Source organism: Staurois parvus, unplaced genomic scaffold (assembly GCF_062004578.1).
Source record: "Staurois parvus isolate SC_StPar_1 unplaced genomic scaffold, SC_StPar_1.0 ptg000639l, whole genome shotgun sequence".
Classification (NCBI taxonomy): Eukaryota; Metazoa; Chordata; class Amphibia; order Anura; family Ranidae; genus Staurois; species Staurois parvus.
Genome location: NW_028318435.1, coordinates 1,566,472 through 1,579,718, shown reverse-complemented (window position 1 = coordinate 1,579,718; position 13,247 = coordinate 1,566,472). Strand labels below are relative to the sequence as shown.

General features: G+C 41.7%; 1 protein-coding gene across 5 annotated transcripts in view; it reads right to left on the bottom strand.

The window, feature by feature from the left end:
• INPP4B (inositol polyphosphate-4-phosphatase type II B) overlaps window positions 1–13,247 on the bottom strand; it is an 823,047-nt gene that overhangs the window by 198,922 nt on the left and 610,878 nt on the right. For all 5 annotated transcript variants that reach the window (XM_089693869.1, XM_089693867.1, XM_089693868.1 and 2 more), the window contains 2 exons: window positions 3,094–3,224; window positions 24–128 (listed from right to left, as the gene is read on the bottom strand). In XM_089693869.1, the coding sequence (XP_089549995.1) occupies window positions 24–128; window positions 3,094–3,224 (236 nt within the window). The remainder of the gene's footprint in view (window positions 1–23; window positions 129–3,093; window positions 3,225–13,247) is intronic.

The following is a 13,247-nucleotide window of genomic DNA, read 5'->3' as shown; positions in this document are numbered from 1 at the left end:
TTTTTTTTACATCAACAATTTACCTTTTAACTTTTGGCTGTGAATACGCATTCTTTGCAAATGGAGATTAATTGGAACAAATTCTAGACTCTTTTCTCCTTTAGTACAGCTGGATTTGAAAGAAGACCCTGGGGAAAAAAACTGGAATTAAAAACTGTAAGAAGCACCATGTTCTGCAGCAAGCAGATGGTAATTTTCCATTTTTTTTCCCTTTAAGCCTGTGCGGGGTGCATGCATTGTATCTTTCCAGTTCATCTTTCTATTTTAATGTGCACTTGATTTTTAAGAAATGAAAAGATTTTTTTTTATTGCTGCATCCCAGCATGCACCTTCTCAGTAATCTACAGAGCAGTATTTAATGTGCAGATATGCTAATGCATTTTAAGTGACAGACATCCCCTGCTGTCTTCAACAGGGGCTCAGCATGGTGAAAATGATGGTACATTTATCACACATTATGTTTTGGCTGCTCTTAAAATATAGCATAAAGCCAAAAGCTGAAGTACAGCTCATTTTTATTGACTTGTCAAAATAAGAATAATGAATGCAAGGACCTTGCTTCAATATTTCACTCCTTGGTGTACTATCTTGTTCCTAGTAACTTTTTATGTTATTTTGCAGTGTGGCATTTGTGCAAAAAGGTTTTTTAGGGACATTTCTCAGTAATAAAAGAATGCCAATGCTGCTTCAGGAAGCCTGCCAAGAGTCCACTAAGTCCACTAGAAAGAGTGGCATGCTTTCAGCTGTAGTCCATGCACCCAGAGGGTACTAGTATTATTAGCATATACAGTCAATGCAAACACAAGATAATGCCTTTTTAGTAAACGCATTCCCCTGATGTCAGTTGTTTTGAGCAATATAACAAGAAATAATCCCTTTTGAATGCTTACTTCACTATGCTGTCTATTGGCAGCCATACTAACCATAAAGAATCCTAAGGGTCTTAAATGTATGCTCATCTAGTTGGATTGCTGATAAACAATACAAAAAGACAATGAGACTGGTACTATAACCACCGAAAACAAGTGTTCTCTGTGCTTGAGTCTTTATTTTTGATCATCTGAATTTAAGAAAACATGCTATTGTAAAAGCTGGCTGAGATTATTTCTTTAATTTATAATGTTACTGAAAACCTTCAGTATTATTCAAGTAACGAGAAAACAAAGTGAGCATGCAATTAAAAAAATATTAGAAACATACCATAATAAAAACTCATTGTTTGCGACTTCAGGGCAGCGGTAATTTTTGAATGTTTAAACAGCACTAACTTATAACATCCAATCAGAAATCAATATCTTTTGGCCATAGATGGGTACAAGCCTTTCTAAGGACATCAGATAGAGAAGAGCAGTGCATGAATGGTGAGCATCTCTCCTTTCCTCTTACAGACAATGAATGGATCGCAAAGCAAACTCTGGGAAGGGGGGGAAAGTAGGGAGAAAGTGTGGGCTATCCTCTCTCCCCCTTCTCTTATACATCCTTGATGCTGATTACTGGATATGCAGTAGCTTTAACCGCTTCTCGACCGCCCTATAGCAGAAATACTGCTACAGGGCGGCACGGGTGCGCAAAATCACGTATATATGCGCGATTTTGCATTTCCGGGTAGGGGGCGTGCACCGTACTCATGCCGCCATACGCGGCCGTGGCTGTCAATCACCGGGTCCCAGCCGATGATTACTCACTGGCACCCAGTGATTACCGAGGACCTCCAATGGGGAGGATAACTGTTTTGTCTACTAACAATTCTCCTCCCTGTCAGCTTGGGCACACTGCTTCAGATGGCTGTGCACAGCACAGCCATCCAAAGCAGTGTGCTTACAGTGAAGCATACAGACACCACCTCACAGTAAAAGACACCCAGCACACAGTTAACCCTTTGATCGCCACTCATGTTAACCCCTTCCTGCCCAGTGCCATTACTACAATGTCAGTGCTTTTTTTTAGCACTGATCACTGTATTGGTGTCACTGGGGATGTCAGTGACACCAAGTCAGTTCCCCCCCAGTGTCAAAATGTCTGCCGCAGTCCTGCTATAAGTCGCTGATCACCGCCATTACTAGTAAAAATAAAAAAAATCCCAGTATACATACCGCCATTTGTAAACGCTATAACTTTCACATAAAACAATTAATTTACACGTATTGGGATTTTTTTTTAGCAAAGACATGTAACAGAATACATTTTGGCCTAAATTTATTACATTTGATTTTTTTAATTTTTTTTACTTGATATGTTTAATAGCAAAAAGACAAAAATATTGTTTCTTTCTCAAAATTGTCGGTCTTTTTTTTATAGCGCAAAAAATTAAAAATGCACAGGCAATCAAATACCACCAAAAGAAAGCTCAATTCATGTGAAAAAAAGGACGTAAATTTCAGTTGGGTGCAGCATTGCATGACCGCGCAATTGTCAGTTAAAGTAAAGCAGCGCCGTAATGCCAAAAATGGCCTGGTCAGGAAGGGGGGTAAATCCTCAGGAGGGCAAGTGGTTAAAGTAATCACAGGCTCCCTATCCTCTGTCCTTCCTCACCATATTTTAACAGCATGTTTATTTGTGTTTTTTCTAGCTTTTTATCATGGGGTAATAGACTGTGTGCTTACTTTTAACCCCTGCACTCTGTGTGTAACTTGCTCCTAACCTCTGCACTATGTGCCCCTACCTACTCCTGACCCCTGCACTCCATATGTTACACACTCCTGCCCCCCCCCCCCCCCCACACACACACACACTCTGCATTATGCACACAGCAGGGTAGACTCCATGTGCAATAAAGAAAGGCTTTCAGTGCCAGAGATACTTAGCATTAGTCCCTTGGGGAATCCCTAAATTGCCTAAGTATTGCTTTGGGACAGAATAACATTGGTTTTATTAAGGTTTTTATTTAGCTAGTGTTGAAAATTTAGATTTAGCTACAAGTTACTTTACAACACTACTTTGTGAACCATGTCATTAAACAGTGATCACAGGGCAAACTTCTCTTATGAGTACTAAACTAACTTAAACAACAGTCTACTTGTATACCTCAACCACACCTTACACGAAAAAGATGAATGCATACAGAATTAGTATTACAAAGAAATAGCATTGTACCTGTATATTTTTCTAGCTCTGCAAGGCTTTCCTTGTAGATGGAAACCATCTCTTCATAATGAGTTATAACGTTTTGCCGCAGGTTGTCCCAATGTGGAGAGAGATCACCAAGTTCTTTTAGTTCTTCGACTCTGGTGAAAAAAAATTAAAAAAACACCAACGATGAAGTTTTTTTTTTCAAGCTGCAGCTTCTACATTAAGAAACATTAACCTACAAAAAGCAACTGCCTGTCTAAGGCTCTGATGCCAAACCAGCAGCCTAAGAGGTCTTCTGCCCTACCAGACAGGGGTGTCTATGGTGCCAGTGCTATGTAAATTTCAGAACTGGATGAACAGAAATACAAATCCTATGGCAGAAATGATTACATTGACATTGGTTCCTGGATTACACGAGAATGTATATCTGTAACTGAGCAGTCACAACCGTGATGTGATGGTTGGAGCTAAATTCTGGATGAGTTTTGAATGATAGCTGGGGTCCATCAAGTTGATTTACAGTGTCAGTACGGGGACCAAAAGCACAGTTAGACCAAACATAGTATTATGTGAGGTCATATTGCTGGAGGTGAGCAGACATCTGGTGGTGGAGTATTTGCATACGGAAGGATGGAAGCATTTCAATGAAGATAAATTAACTTATTTATACTCATATTTTATTGATTTAATGTTGTAATTTATTACTGTAATGTAGCGCTTCACTGATCACTGTATTTATAAGAGTTACATACTACCCTTATGTACGTATTGTACAGGAGCCAGAAGTCAGTAATGTACCTGTCTAGGTCCCTACTCAGACCAGTGAAAGAAAAATATTAGACTGTTTCTGCTGGGGGTGCTCTTCTGGATGCAGCGTGTATATGAACAAGTGACAGGTCTATCTATTAAAGGATAAGTTCACCGTTTAACGAAAAATAATAAATGTACATTTTTTGGCAGGTAAAAAAAATGTGCATTTATTATTTTTTGTTTATGGAGCCTCTTAAGCATTGCACCAGCGATCAGCAGATCACTGGTGCCATGCAAGTCTCCCCCTGAGCTGTCAGTATATTTGGTTGCTTGTACATCCCGTATGATCAAGCAGATACTACTGACAGGAAGGCTCAATTAACTACCACACCACTGTGGGGCATCGTGGCAATTCATTGAAAACTACAAGCTGACAGCCACAAAGGCTGCCGGGACCTGTAGTTTTCCCATTCACAGAATGCTGTAAACAAGTGATATGGAGCCAAACACAGCCAAGTTTTTTCAAAATTGTGACAGCTAGCGAAGAGGGAGAAGATCCCCCGCTAGCTGTCACAGCGGGCATCGGGGGGTGTGGGCCCGGTCAGATTGTAACATGTTACACCTTGAATATGGGTGTAAAATGGTCCAAAAGGTAAACTTATCCTTTAAGGGAACACTGGAAATTGACCCTTCTCTCTCTACTTCTGGAGGAGTGGAGTAAGGCCTTCTCCACTTTTTTCTTACTGCAGTTTGAACAATAATAGCTAGACACGAGAGATACATTAACCCTCCTATCAAGGAATGGATTATTGAAACAACCTATTTAAAATGCATTGGAGAACTGATGGCTTAGAGTTTCTGGATACACTACATGAGGACTGACTGCTTTAGGAACCAGCTCCGATCCTATGGACTTCTCCATCTATGACTTACATGTCAAGGTTGCCTCTTTTCAGTGGTTCTCCTAACCCCACTTTTTTCATGTTCCTCTTCATTTAATGCCACCCACCTTTACTTTCTAATACTATCCTATCCCAACACATTTGCATTTCGGGTTGTTGAAACTTTATCTTGATGAACACTCTTTGGTCAGTAATTGGCGGTGACCACCCTTACAGTGTGTTCTACTTCTATATTGTCTTTTTTGTTAAAATGCTCAACAAACTTTTAGTACTATTAGGTTAACCAAAAATGACTTACTTTTGTAATATTTCTAGTCTCTTACAATCTCCTGCAGCAAGTCGCAGTCTCTAAACACTCTTAAAGCATTTCTGCCATCTGAGCCCCTTCTGCAGCATACCCAAAGTCCTGTAGTATATCCACATTCTCTGACAGTCTTCTGAACAAGTATGTTAAATAATATGTGTAATCTTAGGTGATGTCATGGACCACACTTGAGGCCCCTTATACTGAATAGACTGACCATCAATGGTGAAATAGCAGATCTCTTTTTTACCCAGCTAGGTGAAAGTAAAGAAAAATGTAATTATCATAGCTGAAAGATTAAGTAAAATATTTAGCTGTCCAGTGCTAAACATCTGGATCATTCAGGTTTTCATATGTTTGCTCTGGCATTTTTCATGTGTTACAGTCATGTTAAAAGTGCCAGTAGATGCAGGTATTCTGATTCCTGCTGTGCTGGAATCAAGTCAATAGTTTTAATATACAAATCTTGAAACTCAGCAGTTTCAATGGCAGAAACACATGCAGTGTATGAGCAACATAATAAACTCATTTGGAATTGCCAAGGGATTGAGTTTAAAACCTTGATATACACGTGAATCTCTAACTTGTATTAAAGCTGCATTAAAAAAAATGTGCCAGGGGCTATAAAGAAATACTTGCTTTGATAAATATGAGACCTTTACAGTTTAGAAGCCACATAAAACAAAATATCTTATTTGACCGACATGTTAGCCCCATAGCAATTATCCAAGCTTGTCAAACACCTGATAAGTGCATTGCATGCCAGAATATTTGTTTTTGCATTAACCTGCTCTATATGTATCACAACAATGTTGCAATGTATTCTCCGAGTACAGCCAGATCACAGGACCCCATGACAGAGACTACTAATGTTAGTGCCATAGGGATTTTGGAAGTCTAACAACCAACTTGCAGTATATGTTTCAAGTAACCTGTGCTGAACATTTTCAAAGGCCTAAGGAGCAGCATGATGACCTCTTTTTTGAAAGAGGTCCAAGCTCTCCTAACCTCTCTTGGTAATTTAATAATGCTCACATTCAACCTTCACAGCTGGCATTCCTTAGAACACATCAAAAACTACAGGCAAAATTCTTATCAAATCTTTCTTTGATTCCAATATTGAAATTGTACAGATGGCTATAGCATTTTCAAAATGGACACTACCATTTTCATGAATAGGACTTTTTTGTAGTAAGGTTGGAAAAAACAGAGTGTCATCTTACGAACTACAAAAAATTATTATGGAAAATGCTCCAAGGCATTGAGCAATTGCGTTATTCAACACAACAGTACATAGTATCCAAAACAACCAATTAATATCCAATTTGTGCCGGTCTGGCTTCAGTAAAGTGAGCATTATTGGTTGTTAGGGGATGCTGCACTCATCCCCTTATACTGAATAAGCCTGCAGGTGTTTAATAATCAAATGAAGCAAAATAACAGACATGTAAGAAATAAGAGGTCTATTTTTTATAACATTTCAAACATAACATATTACATTATCAGATAATGCAATTATAATGCAAATATTTATATCTTGTGACTTGTTCACACTGGTTATGCTACTCTGCATGCATTAAGGCGGCCAAAATGCAGTGCAATGGAGAGTCTAATTTAAATGGATCATGCTCATGTCGTATATACACTGCAGCTTTTCACATTGTCAAAAGTGGAACACTGATGAATACAGTACCCTACAAGTCCCATTCAAAACCTCAATTAAATCCTTTCAAACTACACAGAACATTTAAAAATTCATGGCAGCACACATTTCTGCATGCTTTATTGTGTGAATGATCCCTTAAATTGGGTTTTTGCACACCATTATTTATGTGTTGGCATTAACAATCAGTCTGTGTAGTGAACAGTGATAATTAGTGTCAGTAATACTCATTGCTTTCAGAAACTTTCCAACAGGTGGAGCACATGGATCTTTTGTATTTTTTAGATCTTGTTCTCTTTTCACCATAAAACAGGGAGGGTTTGTGGGATAGAGTTTTTATAGAAAAATATGTGCAGACTCTGCTGGGCATAGATATATAATTTTGCACTGTAGCCTTGGGAAACTACAGGAGTGCTTGCTTAAAGTATAACTAAATTTATACATTTTGGATACAGTAGAGATGGACTAGAACTACTGTCTTTTTTAAAAACATATTCTATTTTAAATGTTTTAAAGAACATCATACAGTTTAATCCACAACTGTTTCAAAGATTAGCATAAATTGTCCAAATCAACCAAATCACAGAATATATAAATGAAGGGGCAGTAAACAGTCATAGATCTTTTTTTTTTCAATACATTTTTATTAGGGTATAAAGTACATATAGACAAGGGAGGGTACACAATGCAAAAACCGGTAGTGATACAGATCAGCAACATAAGGTATATATGTATATGTTGCTTCAAAAGTGTTCAATAGCATTGAAAATGTCTTAACAAGGGGCGTGTCCAAGATGGCGACCGGAGCGGCCGCATAATCCGGAGCTCCGGCGCCGAACTTTTGAATCTGCTGCCATCCGTGCGGCAGCGGATCACAGAGAGACGGCGGAAGGCCCGGGTAGCATCCCCGATCCCTGGGGGGTGGACTCCGGGTGATATTTCCGCCCCTCGTGGCGGCAGACGTCCGCGGCCTGGTACGGCCGCGTGGGCCGGTGCTCCGGCGCCTCCCATCTACACTCCCGTCGGTACCCGCTGCCATCCGGGTTGTGGGAGATCACCAGGGGACATCCGCAGCGCCCTCTGCATTGCTGGAGCTGGGGGAGAGACGCCGCTGAGTGTTGCTGCTCCCCGCGGTGGAAGCGGCACTTGCGGCCTACAGTGCCTGTCGGGAGCCTCCTTCATCCGGTCACAGTGAGTAAGGGGTGCGGGTGGCCTCCTGTCATCAGATCCCCCTGCAGTGATTTGGGGAGCGGGCCTCACGTTGCTGACCCCAGAGCCCATCATCTTCAGTGACCACAGCCCCTGTTGGGCTCAGAGGCCTACTGAGGCCTTAATACCGCCCCGGAGGGTGTCTCCCTGGAGGGCCCTGTGCCTGGTACTTGAGGTCCTCTGCTTCCCATTTGTCCCTCTTGTATCTTAAGTTGGGATCTGGTGCCATCATCCTGCTCCGGTGTGATATCTCTGTTGGTTGCTGCGATCTATGACCTCTCTACCCTTCCATGGCTTATTAAATATTTTTACCATATAATGTCCTCGCAGACGGTTTTGACGGCTTTCATGTAACTACAACCCTAGACCTATTTTGGGCGTTATAGGTCCCCTGGGGTCATAATCTCCATTCATTATCCTATTTTCAGTTGATCACCCCCAGGAGACTCCCTGTATGCCGTCCACCAAGAAAAAAAAGGGACAAGCCCAGAAGTCCCTCACAACATACCTACTTAAGGCACACGAAATTTGCGGCATGTCTCCAGTCAATACAGAGCGAGCATCCCTGTCCGATCCCACACAGGATACCACAGCTCCTTTATCGGCCTTGGTCAGCAAAAATACACAGCAACTCACAAAAGGGGACTTGGAGTCCTGCTTGGAATCTATGTACGCCAAACTAGCCGCCAAATTTCAATCAGAATTGCATAAAAGCACTAATGTTCTCTCTCAGGAAATAGCCGCGCTGGGCTCCAGGACAGACCGCTTAGAAACCAAACACGATGAACTTAGCCTGGCCTATGGTGAACTTTCCAAGGAGCATGATAATTTACAAACGGCCTTTTTTCAACTGCAGGCGCAGGTTGAGGATCTTGATAATCGCAATCGCAGGAATAATCTGCGAATCAGGGGAATCCCGGAGTCTATGTCTGACCTCTCCTTAACCGTGATCAAATTATTTAAGTCACTCCTCCCGGATCGTGATCCTGGGTCTTTTGCCTGTGACCGCATTCATAGAGCCCTGCGCCCTAAGCCTCCTACTGACAAGCCGCCTAGGGATATTATCCTGTGTATGAAGGATTTTTTAACCAAAGAAGAAATACTCAGAGCTGCTCGCAATACTCCAACGATATCCTTTGAGGGTTCGGTTCTACAAATCTTTCCGGATGTTTCCCCGGCCACGTTGGAGAGGCGTAGAAAAATGAAAGAAGTTACAACGGTTCTGTTCTCAGCTCGTATCCGCTACAAATGGGGCTTCCCCTTTAAGTTGATAGTTCCGCATAATGGGAGCACATATATGGCTACATCCCCTTCTGAAGGTAGAGCAATCTTGGCCAAATTAGGCCTAGCGGATGCCCCATCACCTCAACGTCCGCCCTCCACCCCTCGTATCTCTCCCATTTGGCATACCCCCTCTCCACGGAGGGATAGAAGGAGAGTCAGACAGGATCCGGGCTGACAGATCCATTCTCACTTGCCTACTACCCACTGTTTGACGGTCCTTGGTCCTGCCTATGGTCTCTTATTACTTTCCCAAGAATTGGGACACGGATTTTGCTCTTTATATCTTACGTTGTCAGGATGTGTATTTCTATGGTTACTGCTGTGATAATTTAGTATTTCTAAGTATTATGTGTGCCTTGCATTGATAGCTGGACGAGTTAAGGTATAACAAGGGTCCTCGGACTCTCCTAATGATGCCCATTGGTTTATGGTTTCACAACTCTTCGACACGTTACCCCACCCTGCCTCCTGACATGGCCGGAGGTGTCGCCGCCCGATTGAGGGGTGGCAGCTCCGTTTTCCATGTTTTAGGGAGACAGGGTTTGGGCCCATTTGGCCCCTTAAGATTTGAACTTTTTGTTTTATCAGGTATGATAACTTTTCTGCCTGATCCATGTTCTTCAGTTACCTTCTCAATTGTAGGAGCTATTAAAATCTCCTCTCTATTGTTTTTTGTACTCTCTTTTCTCAAAACTTTAGTGCATGAGGATGGTATTGTGTCGGTCTGTGGACGTCACGGCCCCCATATTGGGGCCGGGGGGTCTTCTGGGCTGGTTCTGCCACCTGTACGTCTGTCTGCTGTAGACCTGCGGATTTCTATGTCTAGCCAAATAATTTTAGGGGATATCCTTGTAATGTGTAGTTTTATGATGATAGTCGCAAGCTCTGTTTATTATGGTAATTCAATGTATTTCGCATAATGTCCAGGGTTTCAATTCACCAAACAAGCGCAAAACAGCCTTTCTTCAATATAAACGACTGGGAGCCAAAATTACCTTATTACAGGAAACACATTTTGCAGCCGCAAAGCACCCGACATATTTTCATAGATCCTATAGGCAGGGGTATTATACCCTGCATTCCTCCAAGAGTAGGGGAGTGGCCATCTTTCTACATAACTCATTCCCCTTTGAGGTACAACATGTGTATCGTGATCCGGACAGTAGGTTTATCATTCTTAAAGGCACCCTTTCAGGTCGAGAACTTACTATTGCTAATGTCTATGCACAGAATTCAGCACAAGCTACCTTTTTTTCTAAATTTTTTGGTGCTCTGGATAAATTTTTGTCCCCCCATCTATTGGTGGGTGGTGATTTTAATCTGGTGGCAAATCCTCTTTTGGACCGTAGCTCCTGCTCGCACACTTCCCAACTTCCCAAGCTTTCCCAAAATCCCTTACTAAGAAACTAGATGCTCTCCAGTTGGTGGATGCCTGGAGAGCGCATAACATGGGTGCCAGGGATTACACATTTTATTCCCACCCACATGACTCTTATGCTAGACTAGACTATATCTATTGTACCCCTATTTTGCTAGCTAATTCTAGGATAGCTAGTATTCACTTGAGCACTTGGTCGGATCACAGTATTATGGCCTTATCTATCACGTTTGTGGGATTGGCACCTACTCCCTTTTCATGGAGACTTAATGATTCTATGTTAACGGATACTGACTCTCGCCAGGAGGTGGTTACGTCTCTTAAGGAATACTTTCAATCTAATTCAACTCCTGATATTTCCCCAGCCACACTCTGGGTAGCCCACAAGGCGGTCCTACGAGGCCGACTTATCTCTATGGCTTCGGCCAGAAATAAAAAACGTTGGCAGCAGATACTACTTCTAACCCGAGAATTAGAAGCACACTATAGAAGCCATGTGGCTAATCCATCTTTACTCAATAAACAGCTATTGTCCCAAAAACGCTTGGAACTGAATGCCCTACTTTCCCAAAAAACTGAAAAGGCCCTCCGCTGGTCGAAGGCCTCGTTCCTATTACATAGCAACTCAGCATCTACCATGTTTGCAAGGAAATTGAACCATTCTTTGCGCCCCCCACACGTGTATAAATTGCGTACTAATTCAGGTGCTATCTCATCTTTACCTCGGGAAGTATTGGGTATTTTTGAAAATTTTTATTCTAAACTATTGGCTTCTCCACAGTCGGATTCTGTTTCTCTATCAGATTCATGGCTAGATTCTATACCCCTTCCTGCTCTCACACCTTCTCAGATTGCCTGTACTTTGGAGGAAATAACATGTGCGATAGGTACGCTGAAACGCTCTACTGCACCGGGTCCTGATGGATTTACTGCTAGCTATTTTAAACATTTCACCTCTATATTGGCTCCATACTTGATAACATTATTTAATGATGTTTTACAGGGGGGTAAGTTCCCCGAGGAGATGTTGTTAGCTAACATGTCTCTAATACCCAAGCCACAGAAAGACCACTGTTTGCCGCAAAACTATAGACCAATCTCAGTAATGAATAACGATCTGAAGATATTTAGCCACATTTTGGCGAACAGGTTGGCTCCTATCATCTCCTCTTTGGTTTCACCAGACCAGTCCGGTTTTATTCCCGAAAGATTTATTACTGATAACATTCGTCTCACTCTAAACGTTATTCAAGATGCCAATTTACATTCCAAAGAGGTTCTGCTGATGAGTTTGGACATAAACAAGGCCTTTGACAGTGTTCTTTGGCCCTACCTGTTCTCCTTGCTACAGAAAATGGGCTTCAGTGATGGGTTTTTGGCAGGCATACATGCCCTATACGACTCTCCTAAAACAAGAATAAGGCTTCCTGGCTGTAACTCTGACTTTTTTACATTGGGTAGAGGTACCCGTCAGGGTTGTCCTCTTTCGCCCCTTTTGTTTGCGCTGGTGTTGGAACCTTTGGCTTTGGTGATCAAATCACATTCGGATATTTCTGGCTACTCATTATTAGTTTCACATTTTAAGCTGAGCATGTATGCTGATGATGTTATGCTTTTTATTACTAACCCGTTGACTTCTTTGCCTAATTTGTGTGTCGTATTGAATGATTTTGCTAAAGTGTCAGGTCTCACCGTTAATTTTACCAAATCGGTAATTATGCCTGTTAATGTTCCTGACTCCCTAAGTGCATCTCTCCGTAGTTCTTTTCCATTTCGCTGGGTCAAGGACAGGATATCCTATTTGGGGATTAATCTTGTTCCCAGATACTCAGATATGTTTACGGCTAATTATCCACCATGTGTGTTACGTCTCTCTACTCTACTGAAGATTTGGCATGGTTATCATATCTCCTTTCTGGGTAGAGTCACGGCGGTTAAAATGAATATCTTGCCCAAATTACTTTATCTTTTTAGAGCACTTCCAGTTCCGGTTTCAAAAACGTTTTTGGATCATTTTCAGCGGACTATTAACAATTTTATTTGGGGAAATAAGCATCCACGTTTTGCCTCATCCATTTTGTATCGCTCACAACGGACGGGAGGTCTTGGTCTTCCCAACTTTTGGCTATATTACCTCTCGGCTCGTTTTGCGCAATTATCACAATGGGCTACTATTAACTCTCAAATTCCATGGATTAAGTTTGAGTCTCAGTCGATACGTCCTTTTTATTTACCAGGAATTTTATGGTCTAAAATCTCCCCCCGATCGCTTACTTTTCATAACTCTATAGTGACCCACTCGCTGACACTTTGGTCTAAATACAAGGCTAAGTTGAGTTTAGTCTCTCATACTCCCCCAGGTGCTCTTTTTTTGGCGATCCTACTGTTGTTGTAGCCTTTTCTTCCCCTCACATGTTTCATTGGTGGTATGATCGATCCTTTATCAGATTATCAGATTTCCAAAGAGGAGGATCTTATATTACCTTCGATATGCTGCGTGTGTTATTTGATGTTCCTCTTCGTGAGTACCTTCGTTATAGACAGATTAGGCACTTTTTTAATGCGCACTTTGGCCTTACCCCATCTTCTCCGATCTCTTTTTTTGAGCGTGTCAGCCGTGATTCTCCTAGAGGTAGGGGTCTTATTTCAGATCTTTATCACCAATTTTTGATCTGTCTTTTTCATGCT